This window comes from Stegastes partitus, unplaced genomic scaffold (assembly GCF_000690725.1).
Source record: "Stegastes partitus isolate 25-593 unplaced genomic scaffold, Stegastes_partitus-1.0.2 Scaffold295, whole genome shotgun sequence".
Classification (NCBI taxonomy): Eukaryota; Metazoa; Chordata; class Actinopteri; family Pomacentridae; genus Stegastes; species Stegastes partitus.
The window spans coordinates 499,714-517,405 of NW_007578026.1; the positions used below are offsets into that span (position 1 = coordinate 499,714).

Sequence of the window (17,692 nt, forward strand, 5' to 3'; positions counted from 1 at the left end):
AATGGAGGCCCCTGCAGCCACTCAGTCTGGTACGGAGGAGGTGACAGTAAGACGGACCTTACGGTCGACTGCGGGTCACCATTCTAATCTGAATCGTCTCCCAAGATCGGTGGCAGAACGGCCCCAGGCGGCCGCAAATCCACCTGAGCCGGCCTCCAATGCAGTTATTGCAATCTTCCGACCCTGGAATTAGCCATGGTGGTTTCTGCTTTGATTGGCTCTTCGTCGGGGCGCCGATGCATTTTTGGGGGGTAGATTGTGGCAGGATGAAGCCTAATTTCTGCTCCTAATGGAGAATGCTATTCAGCCTATCACCGCTTGAGGGCACTCCTTATAAGGGTATGGTGCCCATCTTGGTGTCTCTCGCTCTTGGCTCTGAGACCGCCCACTTCCGGGTCGCCTTGCTCTTGCCTGTCAGGTACCGGCGGCGCTCCACGCAGCCGCATGTGTCACGGACCCCGTGCCGGCACGTTTGGCTCGCGGCTGCCTGTTCGGCCAGTGCAGTTTGGGAGTCTTCTGCTGTTGCCGCTACATAAGAGTGTGTCCCTCCTCCTTCAGGTGCTCACTGAACACAGCTGAATGGTAGGTAAACAGCCTGACTTAGTTTTATCTATCTGTTGGTTTGTATTTAACCTAGACTTGTTGAACAGAGGCTGTGACTGGAAGATGTGGCTGAATAGTGGGACCGCTGCTGCTTTGCCGGGTTAGCGGCGCTCCGCCGCTTTGCCGCCGTTAGCATCGCCGTTAGCATCGCCGTTAGCATCGCCGTCTCTCTGCGGCTTGCTCTGGGTGGTGTCGCTCTGCTGCTTTGCTCCGCTTGCATCTTTTACTCTGCTTCACTTTGCATGGCAGCATTCTTTGTTTTGCTTTGGTAATGTTGTTTTTGTATTATTTTGGTTTGTTGTTATATTTTGTTTAAGTTTGCCTTGCTTAGCTTAGCTTAGCTTTTCCTTTGCTTGGCTTTGCTTCACTTGGTTTGCTGTTTTTGTTTGTTACCTGTGTTGGGCTCAGTGTTGCCTTGTTTAGTTTGTTTGTGTGATTTTGCTTTGTATTTTGAGTTTCATTATTTTCGCATGTGTTTGCAAAGATTATTATTGCTTGAGTTCTTTGGTTTTGCATGGTTTTCTTGATTTCTCATTTGCTTTGCATTGTTTTCCTTAGTTTTCATTTGAATCTGCCTTGTGGGATTTTGGTGATTTCAATTCTATATTTTAAATTCGGTCCTGTATTTTAACTATTGTAGGAAAATAAAATCTATTTTTTATAATGTAGAACCACGTCTCCCCCCAGTGTGTCGCGAACCTGTGTGCTTTGCTGTGTGTGTGTGTGAACAAGGAGTAGGTCGGTTCCCTGGGTGAGAACCTTAAACCCAGGTGGCGTTGTCGGTCAACACATTTCCCCTTAGTCCATCAGTTAGGCAATCTATTAGTAGCGCCCCCGCACGCCCCGCTCCGCCACACACAGTTTACATCAGAAAAGGATTTACCTGCATGCAAGTTCCAGCCACCTTGTTTTTAATGGCCTTTCTAATGCAGGCAGTTGTCAAATGTACATTAACTGCTTTGTGTTTGCTTCTCTGTTTTGTGTATCTGAACATTCACTGAGTGGCTCAAAACATCACTTGATATATAAAAATGTTTCCCTTAATGTCTTGTAAGGCTTCATTTATTGAACAGACTGTACTCTAAGTGCCTCAAACATCTATTTATCCATCCATTATGACACGTCACAGGCGAGCAGCGTCTTTGGACTGCTGAGAGAAGCCACCGGCCCGAGGAGAGCGACGGAAACTCTGCAGCCTCTACTGGGAGTTAGGCTTTATAATATTATAAATAATTATGCAATACATGTCTTGGTTGTTTTTCATGTTCCCATTAAGATGCTTTATACGGAAACCCTGCCTCTGATATAAACTGAGACACGGCGGAGCGTCTCACTGGGGCCTGAGCCAGCAGATTATAGCTCTACTTGTCGAACAGAGTTATTTTTGAGCCGTTTCCGACTGAAACCAATACCGACATGGTTTTGAAATTTGCCAACAGCAGCTTTTAATTACAGAGTAATCCCAGCCCGTGTATTGTCTGCAATTACAGTTTACATATGGATTGTGCTATGTGCATTTCTCTCTATAAACAATACTCTGGCAACGTTTTTATCATCCTTAGGGGACATCGTTGCTCCACATCGCAGGAATTAGGGCCAGAATCTTAGAGAACAATATGGCAGTGCTTGTGTCCTGCTCATCCACATAATGTGCACCAGCGGAGTCGTCTGCGTGGCTCTCAGACTTGGGGAAAGGCCAAAAGGAACTGCAGGCAGGAGTGAGAGGTTTGAGCTGGGGGGGAACCAGCCGTCAAAACAAATGTGCTCACGCTCCCAAAATGCTCACAGTGCAGAATAAGTTAGCAGCACGAAGGAAAAAAAGGAAAAGGAAAAGGGGAAGGCGTCGTGATTGGTTTCATCACACTGTCTACAGTAGTGTTGACTAAAATCTCCCACTCAACGGCTCCTTTTTCCATATTTGTATCGATGACAAAGGACCGTCCTTCACCCACCTTTGAAGCAGCATCAAAGCACACAAAGCCCATGCTGAAGTCAATTGTGAGTCCCATGAGGTGGCTCTCCATGATGCAGGCGTACGTTTTACACTGCAGAACAGGAGAACACGTTGTTACCCACAAGAGCCACACAAGGACACAAAAGCCTGTTGATTTCTTTCTCTTTTTTTTTTGCTCTGCTGAAAATGTCACATGAACATTATCAATCTTTGTGCTGAAACAACCGAGCTGGAACCGCGTGCCAGATTAAAATCCTCACAATTCCCGGCACGTTTTCGCTACTGCTCAGGTGCCGACCTGTATCCTCTCCACTTCCAGGAAGGTGGCCATCTGAAAAGCCTTTTCCCAGATCAGCAGCTCGCACTCCAGCTCCACGCTGAAGAACATGTCCTCGCCGGTCTCCGTCTGGACGCTGAAGCAGTGCCTCCTCTTGTCCAGGAGGTCGTTGTCCTGAGATAACAGCACAGTGATCAGGTACAGACGGGAAACACAACAGCAAAGGCAGCCTCCTAAAGCAAACCACTAACGCATATTAACAGAGGACGTGTAACTCTAACGCAGCGTCTCATTCCTCCGTGTAACCTACATAACACATCACAACGGCACAGGAAGGTCACCCACTGAATATGTGAATCTATATGAATTAAGTTTGCCGTAATGAGTGTGGAGATAATGAAATGCAGATAAATTCTCGCGATCAGATTCAAAGTGACCTCGAACCTGCAGAGAATAAAAGATGAAATCTGAACCTTGAGTGTCTCTGTGGGATTGGAGAAGAACGCATCCAAATAAATAAGGGAGTTACGTAAGTGCCTTCCTCAGATTCTGCTACTTGATATTCTCAGCGTGTACCCGGTGTGAGAGTTGCTCGTCTAAATGCTCGGGGAGTGAAATGAAAAAAAATAAAACGACCGTCATACCTTTAAGATCTTGCACATGATCTCGTACACGGTAAAGCTTTTCTCTGCTCGGGTCCAGTCCCACGTTGTCACCTGGAAACATGGATTTGATTTGACAAATGAGGATAAAGCAAAAGCGTGATAACCGTCCCTAAAACTATGTTTTTATGCAGATGACTCATTAGAAACACTATAAATAATAAAAACACCTGCTGAACCTTGCACCTGTTAGTCGTAGGATGTATGTACGGCATACAGTGAGAACGCTGACGGCTTTATTCGTTTATACTTTATTTATTTACTGCTGACAGGAAGTGCTTTTTTAAACAGCCTGTCAAATGTTGTGGTTATTTATCTTTTTCTGGTTAAACTCTGCAACCGTGTCTGCAGATGACAGAAGGGAACAAACTGCAGCAAGAACTGTAGTTAAGTGGATAATTATTGAAGTCTGAACTCTTGAGTGTTGATCTGTGCAAAACACTGTTTGTGCAGCGCAGAGTCAAGCTATGTTCTGGTATTATTAAATTAAAACTTTTTTGGTCCTCATGTGAGCTTGTGCATGCATGCTTGGGTAACTTGCATTCTATCACCTTATAGTTTTAAACAGCGTGCTTCATTTTTACAAGAGAAAATTATATTTGGTGCTAGCTATTTAATGCTAATTCCTGCTAAAGTTCCTGGAGCATAAAACCACTGGAAGCTGAAAACACAAGACTATGTTGGTGTTCTTGTTGCGTAACCTTTAACCATAGAATCATACACTAGTTAGCTAATGACGTGAAATGTTATGTTCTGGTATTATTAAATTAAAACGTTATGGGTCCTGTTGGATCCTTGTGCGTGCACACTTGGGTAACTTGCAAACTTGTGCTTCGTTTTTAAAAGAGAAAATGATCCTTGGTGTCAAACATGAAGCTGTTTAATGCTAATTGTTGCTCAAGTTCCTGGAGCATAAAACCAATGAAAAGCCAGAGAGAGCAGCGATCACTGGTCTAACACAAGACGATGTTGGTGTTCTTGTTGTGTAACCTTTAACCACAGAGTGATACACTAATTAGCTAATGACATGAAGTGTTATGTTCTGTTTTCAGTTCTCATTCCTAATAGACCCCAACCATTGTTTCTGGCATGCTGATTGGACAGTAGCTGTTTGGAGGCGGGGGGGTTATCAATGCTCAATTATTGATGACGCTAAATTCAAATACCATGCGGCCACGTGAAGGGAAATATTCGTCACAGGTAACGAGTCTTGAATAATCAAGCAGCGTGTCTCGACATGAGGCTCATATATTCCACCGTTTCGCCCGCATTAGCATTTTCCATTTATATCGGCACATTCACACTGAGCAGGCAATTTCAGTTATCTATCAATCTTCTCCCATCTCCAGTACCATCGACAGCTTATCCCTCTTGTCATAATCACCTAAGTGGTTGGCAGAATGTAAACAGATTTAATGATCGCCATCAATCAAGTGGAAGATCAATGCGGCACAAATGATTATGAGTGAGCGCCTTGCTTTTTTCTTTTTTTTAAAACCAACAGGAAAGCATTTTCTCTCTCAACAATACATTAGCATCAAATGAAAAATGCCCCCGTGGAGCTGAATGACACCAAACACATGGAGTTAAAAAAAAAAAATGCAGACGAAGTAAAAAAAAAAACTCAACTTACAGGAGGTGCTGAGAACTTGAAGAGCGAGGAACCCCTCAAAGCGAGGAACTTTGGTGAATACATTCGGTCCTGAACGGAGTCCTGCTCCTTCTCGTCGACCCAGCCCATGTAGATAATCTGGAAAACACACGAGGGCATCACTGCATGGTACTGTTGTGTCCTTACAATCAATTAGAAAGTTGTTTGAAGGCTTTACAAAGATGTTTTACAGTTGAGATTATCCATATTTGTCATATTTAACCTCCTGTTTTTTTTATCTCTCTTAAGTCCTTTGGAGAGGTTACAGGTTTTAATCGCATTAGTACGTCCAATTAAACTGGAAGACATTTTTGAGCCTGGTTATAGTGAACTGAAATGTTCAGTCATCAGTGTTTTTGTGTTCGCCTTCATCCAGCGTATCAGCAGCAGGAGAGAAAGAGCAAATCCATTAAAACAAAGCTGACCTTTACACCGACAAGAGCAACAAAAAAAAACACTGACATGGTACGGTAAGGAATCAGAATGATCACAAGCTGCTCAACACAAATTTTAACCACCTAAAAAAAATAAAAACTTTTCCCTGCTATTTTACAGAGCGTTCGGCGCTGGACTGTTTCTTGGCCAGGACTAGTTGCCAGGCAACCGGTGAAGACAACCAGGAAGTGGCTGGTCCCGATGCAGAAGCAGTCGGACTCATAGCGCGCACACACAAGAAGTTGATTTGTTGTTTCTACGCGGCGGTTGTTGGACAGATTAAACAAATGAGATACGAGGCGTTAATCAGCGAGCTTCAGAGGTGCGGCGATGATTTTGTTATTTTTGGAACAGCTTGCCGGCTGCAGGTGGTCGCTTCGTATCAAGCATACAAACGAGAGAGCGGGAATCTTCTCCTCTAACTCCCAGCAGGACGCCAGATTTAACCAAATTGTCTGTTAAGATTAGAAATCAGGTACGTCTGTCTACTGTGGGTGTATCCAGCAGATTAAACGCTTGACAAACCCAAAGTACCAAAAGGTCGTAACACAAAGACACATAAAAACCCAATAAAACCACACAACCCAGTGTCTTCGCTCAGAGAGACTTATTGGACTTCCTTCTGTAATATCGTCAGGTCTTGACCTGAACATTTAAAGTGCCCCGAGATGATTGTTTCTGCCTCTTTTAGTCACATAAATTTGTAATGTCGAGGTTTCGTTTCAAACTGAAAGCACTTTGGCTGAACTTCTGTTGCTTTAAATGTGCTAAATAAGTCCGGACGTCTTGTCTTGAGCGGTCTGTTTATTGATTTGCAGAACTAATTTGCCCACAAAGGTCTCGGTTCGGCCAGAGATAGTTAAGACGTAGCTGCTGCAGTGCAGATCTGTGAAACTTTTAACCTTTGTGTTTATCTTTTAAAACACAAGGCCGACATTAACAGTTAATAAATAATGTATTTAAAGAGATAGAAGGACTTTTTTCTGTACTAATTAATGCATTTGACGATACCTGTGAAGCATCTCGAATGAGTACATACTAACCACACATTCAAGTGAAGACTTAATTCATTACTATTTTCTTTATCTAAATTTTTTAACAAATGGCCTAAAGCTCAATGTGTACATAACACGTTTTAAAACCATTTAAACTCCACGTGTGAATAATTTGCATAACCGTTAATACATGTTTTATAAAACACCGTAAACATTTGCTCGTCCTTTATCATGAATCATTTAATGTGATTAAAGTTTTCTCATCCATCTGTCTGCTCACATGTAGAGTTTATTCGTAAAGGAAGTCATACGTGTTGACAAGCACACATATAAACATGTGTTATTATTTATGTGCTCATAAATATATGATAGTCTGTGAAACATTCATCAAGTTATTCTGTAAACATGTCAACATATACATTATTATTATTATTATTATTATTATTATTGTTATTATATCGACGGCCCCTAAAAGGTAAAAAGGTTAAAAATTTGTATTCATGTGCAAAAAAAATTTTTTAAAAAGAGGTCAGACGAGGAGGGAGATGAAGAGAACGACAGCAAAGCTTCTCCTGCAAACGCTCGGAGACGTGGTTTCAGCCGTCGAGTGCATCACACCGTCGCTGCTCATTAAAGTCTGGGTTTGATTGCAACCAAAGTAAAATGTTTGCTCGCTTCTCCTGCTCCGAGCCCGTTTTGATGGATTTGCAAAGCAAGCGTGTGAAAGATTCGGGACAAGCGCGTCTCACGCTGTTTAATTTCTTAAATGAATTGTCAAGTGAATTTGAGTGTTTTTTTTTTTTTTCTTCATGAGGCAGAAAGCAGAGTAAATACGTAACAAAGAGGGAGCCTCACCGTCGGACTCGCTGATGGCTCCGTGAGTTAACTGACTGAAGGCAATTAAGCTGTTTTCTGATCAGCTCTGGGTGGATGGACTTTATTATGCAAAACCTGCTCCTGGTGTTGCAATCGCTGGCAAGACGGAGCTGTGCCCTTTCTCTTGACTGACTGACTGACTGACATGGTTTTACTCCTGATTTTTGTAAAGATCAGGACAAAACACATGAATTAAAGCCGAGCCGAGAGCAAAACGAGGATGTGAAGGAACACCAGTGGGGCTCAGCTGCTGCATGAGGAAAACGTCTTACCTGCTGGTTAACTGGAAAGTTTCGGTTAATCTTCTTCACCTGTTAAATTCAACGAGAAGATCGATAACTCATTAAAATACGTCCTGCTGACAATCAGACACCAGTTGACACAGTGAACATGTTTGCCGGACCCCACAGGGCCTCGCAGTCCCACCGGCAATCCTTGGAATAAACAGGAATCTCAGGATCCGAGCTGAGCATATTAGCCGCAGCACTGAAGGAACACTACTTCATTTATTCAATGCATGCAAATTTCAAAATGAGATAGATAGAGTCATTTCCACAAGGACCCGAGGCTCTTCCTTAAAAAAAAAAAAAATCCATTTAAAAAAATCCATTCTCTGTGTGGTAATAAAAGCAGGGAAACTACTGAGAGAGCAGTCAGGCTTTAAATTAAAACATTCTGCCCAGATCACAGGTATCACTCGCCCCTAATCCACACCATACCATCAATATAACTCTTTCTTAGGAGCTGAGCGCCAAATTAAGCTGTCCAGACCCGATCGCGTCCCCCCCTATGGAGGAGAGAACAAGTCGCAGCAGCTTATTGTGAAATGTTACTGAAGTTTGGGTCCACAGAGTAAACAAGATGTGCCGGGTTTTTTGTTTTGCGAAGGAAGCAGCCAGATAACTGTCAGGATGTGAGCCGGGTTTCAATATATGGAAGCGGTGACGGTGGTTTTGTTCCTGCAGGTTGTCTGGATTGCGGGTCTAAAGCAGAACAGGCTGAGGGGTCCAGTTCTTCAAGTTTGAAAACAAATCATGCACCTTTCACTATATCTAAAAATACAAACAGGAGAACTTTGACTGGAGTTTGTGGGCGTCCCAGAGGTGGAAGAGCACCTGATGTAACCCTGCAAGTGCTGGACGGCTTCAGGTGCCGACGGCGGTGGAGGCGCCACTCGCAGCCTTTGTTTTTAAGATTAAAGCACTAAAACCACAACGGTTACACAACAACAGACGACGCTGGGACAAGGTCTTGATGAAACAGCCATCTTTTATAAAACCACATGAGTGTCATCAGCAAAATGTGCTTAAAATATTGAAGTTTTAATTCTGCAGTAATATAAATTAGAATATTAGTACTGATGCATAAACAGCTGCTCGTAATGTTTTATATAAGCTAGATTTCACATCTCCAATAAATCTGAGGTCTTCAGATGATAAATATGCTGGAAACAAAGACAAATCTCGCCACACAGGAACTACATGTTCGGACTGTCCTCTCTCCTATAAAATGATGAATAGTTTATGTGAATGAATCCATGCTAACTGAAGTTTAGAGAAGAAGCTACACTTTAGTACAATTGGTAAAAACCTATGTACAGATCAAAATTAAGATTTGTTTTTTCTTTGCATCGCGTCCAAAAAGGTTGGAAAATCAGATTATCAGGTTTATTTATGTCAAATCTTAATGTTAATCTTAATGAACGTACGCAACTAAAACTTTTAAATAAATAGCAGTGAAGTAAAAAGTACAATCTGTGCCTCCAATAACAAAAAAACAAATTGTTTACTAAAGTGCAGTACTTGAGTAAAAGTACTCTAGTAGTTACTTCCCACCACTGGTGACAAATGATGCTGATGAAGAGGAGGGAGCAGGAGGAGGAGGAGGAGGGCGGAGAAGGAGCTCAGATGGATGAGTCGGAGCTGTGAGGCAGGGCGCCAGGCGGCTCTCCTCCTCCAACATGGTGGCCGTGATCGTGATGTTCACCTGCATCACTCAGGACTCTCCCCTGACGGCCGTGCAGACCTCATCATGGACACTGGCGTCCCTCACTCTGGCCACCGGACAGGCCACCGAGTCTCTGCTGCTACGTAAACCATACCAAGCCTCTCATCTCCAGGACCACGATGAATAACATCCTGGGCCACGCTGTGTTCCATCTCGTCCTCATCTTCACCCTGCTCTTTGCTGGTCAGAAGTTTTTCGACCGTCATGATGCAGCTTTTCAACGAAATCAACGGCAGGAAGATCCACGGAGAGAGAAACGTGTTCGAGGGCATCTACAAGATCCCCATCTTCTGCAGCATCGTACTGGGAACCTTCATCCTGCAGATCTTCATCGTTCAGTTCGGAGGGAAGCCTTTCTCCTGCACAGCTCTGACCATCGAGCAGCGGCTGTGGTGTGGGTTCATCAGTGTGGGGGAGCTGCTGTGGGGACAGCTGATCTCAGCCACACCACCTGAAGTTCCTGAAGGAGGCAGGCCATGGTTCCAGAAAGGAAGAGATCCATGAGGAGGAGCTGACGGAGGGCGCCGATGAGATCGACCACGCCGAGATGGAGCTGAGGAGAGGCCAGATCCTCTGGTTCAGAGGCCTGAACCACATCCAGACTCAGGTTAAGGTGGTGAATGTGCTCTGTAGTTCCCTGTATGAGAGGCTGGAGAGCCCAGAGTCCCGTTGCTCCATCCACAGCTTTATGGCCCATCCTGAGTTTGTGCCCCTGTCCCAGGAGGAGGCTCACATCCCCCCCATCGAGGAGACTGGAGACGAGATCGAGCCCCTCCCCAGCTCCTGCTGTTTTTACACATATTTGGTGAAAATTGTGGCTGTATGGGAGAGAGAAAGTGAATAAAACTCTCAGCTCTCTCAGCCAGGGGCAAGAAAATCGCTGAGTCATCATGACATCATCACAGCTGAGTGCAGCTGGTCATGTGACTCGCTGACAGTCTGAGGCTGAGCAGAGACAGAAACATGGCTCCTCAACTTAAAGCAGGTTTAACTTGAAGCATGATCAGATGGGCATGAGGTTGCAACGCAGACCGAGGACCCGACCAACGCTGCTTGCAGCTTTAATTATTATTTTCTGGTCTTTGATGAATGTTGGAGGCGAGCTGCTGCATTAGAGGTGAGCTAGATGGAAGAATGACCAACGCCTGGGTCTTCAGGATGGTGGGCTATGTTGAGAATTAGGGTCAGGTTGTTGTGAAACTCTTCTACATTAAGCTGGCAGCAGGAGATGGGGGGTGAAAGGCAGGAACTGGCAACCTTGTGGCAGACGTGAAGGGAAAGGGTTGTTGGGAAGGACAGATGAGTTGGTATCCCACGGCCAGAAATTACTTTCGTGGTGGAACTGTGAGCAGGTTACTGGTGGATGGGATAAATCACACCTGGCAACCCAGACGAAGCTACAATGAGCGTGCTGATGTCATTGTTGTGGTGCATCATGAGTTGAAAGCTCCAGGAGTTTGTCAGAAGTTGAAATAGTCTAACTTTGTTGTCAGTGAGGTGGCGGGTGATGATGTTCTATAAAGTTCTGTGAAGACCAACAGTGATCTGGTTTCATGTGGAGGAACGTGATCAGGAGGACTGTTGGGATGTGGAAACACCTGAGTGGTTCTGGTGAATGAATCAGCTTCACTGCAGGTTTGTCTTTTTTTAATGGGCGGGGCTTACAGGTAGCATGATGGCGTCACTGAAGGTGCGCAACTCCTGTGTCTGCCAGTGATCTGGGAACCGGGACTTTGTCGGAAGTTGTACTACTGGTCTAACTTTGTTATCAGCGGTGACAGATGAAGTCTTTCTCTTCCTGCTTCCTGAAGACCCAGACGGTCCGGTCGGAGGGTTCATGTGGAGACACATCGCCGGAGGATCGTTTCCGGGTTCGGCTGGACGCTTCTCTGGACGCTCTCCTGCTTCGGCCGTCAGCGCTGCAGCGAGCGGAAGTTGAGGAGGGACCGGTTCCGTCCTGGAGCCTCCCTGGTCGGAGCTGGGACCGGATGAGGAGTCTGATGGAGGACGGAGAGAGGAGTTCGGGTCGGAAGCGTCTCTGCGGGACGAGCGACGCGGTCAGCGGCGGTTCTGGAGCGACGCGGGGCTCCTCGTCTCCGGGGTCTCGGTGTGGATCCGGCTGATCGGCGTGGAGGAGACCTGGAGCCGGGCTGGACGGTCCCCCATGGAGGCTGATGGAGGAGCGGTCCGTGGTGAGTCCGAGTTTCCTCCAACTTCCGGACGATGGTGCGCGTTGCTGCGCGCACGAGACGCGTGAGGGCAGATGGTGTAGAGATGGAGGAGAGGGAGGAGGTGGAGGACTGGTCCTGGAGCTCAGGTAGAGGGTCTATCTGTGGAGGACAGGGAGGAGGTGGAGGGCTGGTCCTGGAGCTCAGGTAGAGGGTCTACACTCCTCATGTATTCAGACCCTTCTATTAAAGAAAAAGCAAAACTCACAACAGTCATTCAAATAACTAGAAACGAAAACAAAGGTAATAATAAATAAAAGTTATAATTTAGTGAAATAAGATGTTGCTTTTGAATTGTGGTTGAAAAGAATAATTTAAAAAAACAAAAAACTGTCCCAGACTAATCAGAGCCCTTTGCTGATGAGCAGTGGTCCAGAACACCTGCCAACAGGTGCACAAGTCTGACTGAGAGTTACAGGAAACACCTGATTGGCTCAGAGGGTTGTTCAACTACATGTTAGGTCCCATCAGGCTTGTTTGCTTGTTTTTTAAAAAATATTTCTGTTGAACCACAATTCAAAAGCAACGTCATGATGTTCATTAAATTTTTATTTATTATTACTTTTGTCAATTTCGACTTATTTCAGTGACTGATGTTTTTTTCCTTCTTGGGAGGATGTGAATAAATGTGAGGACGACTGTATCTCCATTAGTTGGCGCCCTGCACTTTCTCTCATATGCTGCATTTTCACTTTTGTAAATTTCTATTTGTCAAAACCTTTTTATGGACATATTTAAGCATTATATTCTATTCTATTTACTTTATCTAAATCTATTCCAATTTATTTTTCCATAAAAGTTTGCTCCAGGGTGAAAAAAGCTTCATCCTATTGTCGCTCAGTTACTAGAATATTTTGCAGAAGTAGAACAAAACCGTCCCACCTCCATCGTTTGCTTTTATTCGTCTTACAGCCGATGCCACAGAGATGTTTTTACAGAAGTATGTGTCTAAACATTTTAAAAAACAAAAAACAAACAACAACAAAAACATGGGGAATGACTTTTTAAGAGCAGGAAATCCCTTAGCTGATCTAGAAGTAGAGAAATATTCTTTTTCTGAGTGATATTATAGTTATTTGGATTAATATAACTGAGGAAATCTCCATTAGTTCACATACTGGCGCCCTGCACTTTCTCTCATACGTTGCATTTTCACTTTTGTAATTTCCAGTTTGTCAACACCTTTTTATGGACGTATTTCATTCATTTAAATCTATTATTTATCATGCTTTTATTGTCTTGTTTTTTTACCATAAAAGTTTGTGTCAGTATGAAAAAAGCTCCATCTAATTGTCGCTTAGAATATTTTGCAGAAGTTGAACAAACCATCCCATCCTGCATCGTTTGCTTTTATTCAGTTGATGTCACAGAGATGTTTTTACAAAATTATGCATCTTAAGACTTTTTGCGAGCAGGAAAATCCCTCAGCTGATCATTACAGTTACTAGAATTAATATTACTGTGGAAAAAAGAGTTTGTACTTGGATGTGGATAAATCACTGACAGCTAACAGAGAAAGTGAGTCGAGGTCAGTCTGGAAAAAAAGCAAAAAAAATAAAACTGCGTCGACAAAGACGACCACAAGCCAGAGCTCGCTGACGGAGGTAGACAGACACTTAACAGTGGAGCTGCTAAACGCCACCGGACGACAGCTTTGAAAATTGGCTCAGGATTGAATCAGCACCTCGGAGCTCGAGTCTCAGCAGAAAGCTGCAAACTTAACGCAGAGCTGTGGGAAAAAAAAGAAGCCGCTCGTATTCAAGGTCAAGACGCGACCTGGCGGCAGCGCAGCCAAACAAAACGGCAGTGAGTCATTAGGAGTGAGTCATGATTTAACCTAATATTCCTGCACCTGATTTGATTCACAACCGCAATTTGGAAGGAGGACGGGCAGGAAGACTCCGGCCTACGATATCAGCCGTGCAGCTGACTGGTGGGAGTCGTCGGGAGCAATGGAGCAAACACTTCCTTTCATAATGTCTCCGTACTCCTCTCAATGATGCCTTCAAATGCGCTGCTAAACAAATTCAGCAGTGGTTTCATGAACACGGGGACGGCCTCTCCAGCCAGCAGACCTGAACATCGCCCAGCTTTTTATGGGAATTTTGTGGAGCGCAGAGAGCAGAGTGGATTTCCTCCTCCATCATCGCTCAGAGAAATGGAGGCGCTTCTTTTTTTTTTTCGTGACGAATGGTTCAATTTTTGACTGCAAACACATCAGTTCGAGTGTACGACGGCGAACCAAGACAGTCTAACATCTCTCTGCGAGTAAACCCCGACCCGGCTCTTCATTCGTATTCAGAATATCAGGCGTTGGTGCTATTTTTGCCCACTTTGTCTCATTTGCAAGGTTTCCTGTGAAGTAAGTCCATTAGTTTTTAAAAAAAAAAGAAAAAGCCTATCTGTCAACATTAACTAGTGCTTTTAAAGTCCTCGTGGGACTCGGGCTCATCTTCGGCAGAATCAATCAATCAATGGGTCGGTTTATTTGTCCCCAAAGGGTCGTTGGTTTTGCAGCAGCGAAATTAAAACAGGATGAAGTCGTGAAGCGCGTTAGCACACGTCATTTAAATACGAAGAAACACAAAGTAATCGAGCCTAAACGGGGAAAAAAGAGTCGAGTAAAGGTGTGTCGTTGTAAAATATGAGACTCGACTAGATCAGGTGAGCAGTGTCCACTCCTAAATTTAACAATGAAAGATGCTGAAGTGAATAAAACTGTTCTTTTATCTGCTAAATCAGCGTTAACTAGATGCCAAACCTTTAGGCATTCATGATCCTCAGATGATAAATACTTTTTCCTTATAGCAGCATCTACAGACACCCTCTTGGGATAATTTGGTTCCATCCTTTAGTCCAACATTTTTTTTTATGACTAAATAGCAGCAAAACCAACTTGGCCACCTGTCACAGCTGTATTTGGTGCAAATTAGCAAAAAACAAACCTGCTAAACATCAGCTCGTGCACGGCGTCGCGGCGAGCACGAGGAGGTTAGCATCTAGGTCATCACTGTGCAGCCTTGTAGAGCCGCTAGCGTAACTCTTAGTGCTCAGACCCCCTTTGAGTCTGTTTTCCTTTCAACCCCTTTCTATTTATTTTGCATTACTGGAAGGAAACGCAGACACAAGAGGACAACATTAAACTGAAAGGACAGTGTTCCAACCCTGCAGGAAACAGAGAATCAGAAGCATCAGATGAGCGTGACAACAGGACAAAAAAAAAAAAAACCCAGACAAACCCACTAATAACTCGGACAGCATCAAACGCTGAGATCCTTCCTGCATGTAGGTTACTGGCTCACTCGCACACCTCAGTAAATGCCAAGGCCGGAGCGAGGGATACATTCTCTGTTGCCGGGGTCATTCTGGCCGTGAGTCATCGGCGTTATGTTTAGTACGTCCGCGACTTCGTCCACTCCAATTAACCGGGGCTTCGTTACTCCCCCGAGACTCTGACACGCACAGCCGCCGCCGCTCGCACACAGGCTCGCCGAGGGACACGCCATAATTACAAATCCGTCTCCGCTCGCTTCGCGCCGGATTCCGTACCGTAGTCGTGCATCTTCCACTTTCTGACTGCCAGAGATAGTTAAAGACGACAGCGGGGTAAAAGTGACACGCAGGTGCTCCGAAAAGTGTCAAAGTGAAGCAGATTGAGTCGGAGCCGTGACCGACGACGGAGCTCGTTAGCGGCGTTTGTGCTCGACGCCCCGCTGAGCGCCGTCGCCAATCTGGAAACACACATTGTCTTTATTCCACCACATCAGCTGTCGTAGAGAAGGAAAAAATACGGTCAACAAAAGGAACACAGCCTTGTTGTTTCTGAACGTCTCTGAGCTTTGTGGTGTCAACATTATGTAACACAAAGTACAGTAATCAATCAATCTGGCACTTCAGGTGTTTCGTAAGACGACCTGGTGTACAGTGTTTAACAAATGCAGTTACTAAAATCATCTCTTATGTGTCTGTGATGGTTAACTCACCAGTATGTAGAAGCTCTTTAACCACAATGATGTTTTTAATGCGAAAATATAATTATTATTGTGATCCATGAATTTTTAAATGTAGTTTACAGTAAAGCACATTATTATTTCTTGATTCAGATGTCGGATTATAGTTATTTACCTTCATTCCTGAATAGAAACATTAGTTTTAGTGGTTGAATGTGAGTGATTTTCTCAGAGAAGTCCAGTGAGCTGCTCAGGTTTGGGGATAAAAAGGTGGATTCAGTTTGAAATTCCTCGTTCCTGTTCAGAACGGTGAAACGTGGAGAGCTGAGTGGCCTTAAAGCACCTCATCATGCTGGATGGTCTATACAGAAATCAAACAGGTGGTCTGATAAACTAGTTGTAATATTTGTGTTTTTATACTCGTCTACCTTCCCTGGTTCATGCTGCTCAGGTCTCGTCCCCTTTGACCCATCCCTCTCTCTTCTTTCACAGATATTATCTCACATATGAACCCTGTCCCTGAGACATTATTCCCTCATGCTTTCTCAAGGAGGCGCTGGACACTGTTGGGCCTTTCATCATTAATTAATCGCTCCCTGGTCAATGGCTGTGTCCCTAATGGCTTTAAACGTGCCATCATTCACTCCCCTGATCAAAAAGCCCAACTTCAATCCATCCGTTCTAAACAATTACCGACTGGCCGTCGATGCTCTTGTCTTCATCCATTATTCTCGAAAAAGTAATTTTCCTGGAAACTCGTGTCCTCCTCGGTCCGATTCAGCGAACTGGACTCGTTACATCAATGTTTAGGACGCCTCACCGTACGGAGTCCGCTCTGCTCGGCGTGACGGATTCGTCTCCTGCCGGATCAAACTCAGTTAAATCTGATAACGTCTCCTCTTCCTGGAGCACCATACGGCTCCATGTTGTTGTGTTTTCTCTGTGTATGCTTCCTTTGGGGTCCATTCCTAGACGATATAACATCTCCTGCCATTGTGACGCCCATGGCACGGGGAGCGTCGGCTTCCACATGAGGATGTGAAATCACGAACAGCAAAAAGCTTCCTTCAGCTCAGCCAGAACAACCCGTGGTTCTCTCTGTCGCCACCATCGATGCTCTTCCTCTTCTGTCATTGAACGTAAAGCCTCATGCAAGAAACATGGTTCTGCTTAAAATTTGATAAACAAATCAGCTCCGACGGCAGCGCTGCCTTCCTCCTGTGAGATCTTTTGCGAGATTAAAACCATTCCTGTCCATTACAGATGTGGAGGCTGCAGCTTTTATTTCCTCTCACCTCGGCTGCTGTAATTCTCTCGGTGGGAATCAGTCGGTCGGATCTATCTCGCCTGCAGCCGTTTTAAAATGCAGCAGCGACACTCCTCGCTGGCACCGAACACAGAGAGGCCACGTCTCTCCTGTAGCGGCTTCTCTTCGCTGGTTCCCACTGAAGCACAGGATTGAAGAAGTTGTGGAGATTGTTGTGTTTGTGTGTTTTGGTTTTTTTTAAAGCTCCGCATGGACCGGCACCGGGTCGACTCTCTGAACTGTTGACCTCCGAATCCGCCTCCTGCTGACCAAGCTCTCCGTCCCGCACACCGGCTTAGAAACCAAAGGGGATGGAGCATATTCAGTCACTGGTTAATTCTGGATCAGTCACTAGTAATTAGATCTTCCATCCTGAGGCGTTTTCATAAACCTCTACGAAGCCAGATTAGTGGGTTCTCAGGTGTGCTGAGCCTGAAGTCAGAGTTTTCAGTGTCACGACGGTGGCTCTGTTTTTACCAGCTCTATTTCCATGGTAACTGATGCTGCGGAGCTCCATCTCCACGGTAACTGATGCTGTGGCGCTCGATCTCCACGGTAACTGATGCTGCGGAGCTAGATCTCCACGGTAACTGATGCTGTGGAGCTCGATCTCCACGGTAACTGATGCTGTGGAGCTAACCTGGTCTGGAGCAGGTTATGTTCAGAGATTCAGATTTAAATCATCTGGAAACAGCGTCCCCCTTCAACCAGATCGTTTCCTGACTGTTGTTTATGAGCGATACAGATT

The 17,692-nt window shown here is 44.8% G+C and overlaps 1 protein-coding gene across 1 annotated transcript in view; it reads right to left on the reverse strand.

The window, feature by feature from the left end:
• sntg1 (syntrophin, gamma 1) overlaps positions 1 to 17,692 on the reverse strand; it is a 34,129-nt gene that overhangs the window by 4,885 nt on the left and 11,552 nt on the right. The window contains exons 12-16 of the mRNA XM_008283036.1: positions 7,726 to 7,764; positions 5,130 to 5,246; positions 3,479 to 3,550; positions 2,856 to 3,008; positions 2,556 to 2,648 (exon numbers count right to left, since the gene is read on the reverse strand). Of these exons, the coding sequence (XP_008281258.1) occupies positions 2,556 to 2,648; positions 2,856 to 3,008; positions 3,479 to 3,550; positions 5,130 to 5,246; positions 7,726 to 7,764 (474 nt within the window). The remainder of the gene's footprint in view (positions 1 to 2,555; positions 2,649 to 2,855; positions 3,009 to 3,478; positions 3,551 to 5,129; positions 5,247 to 7,725; positions 7,765 to 17,692) is intronic.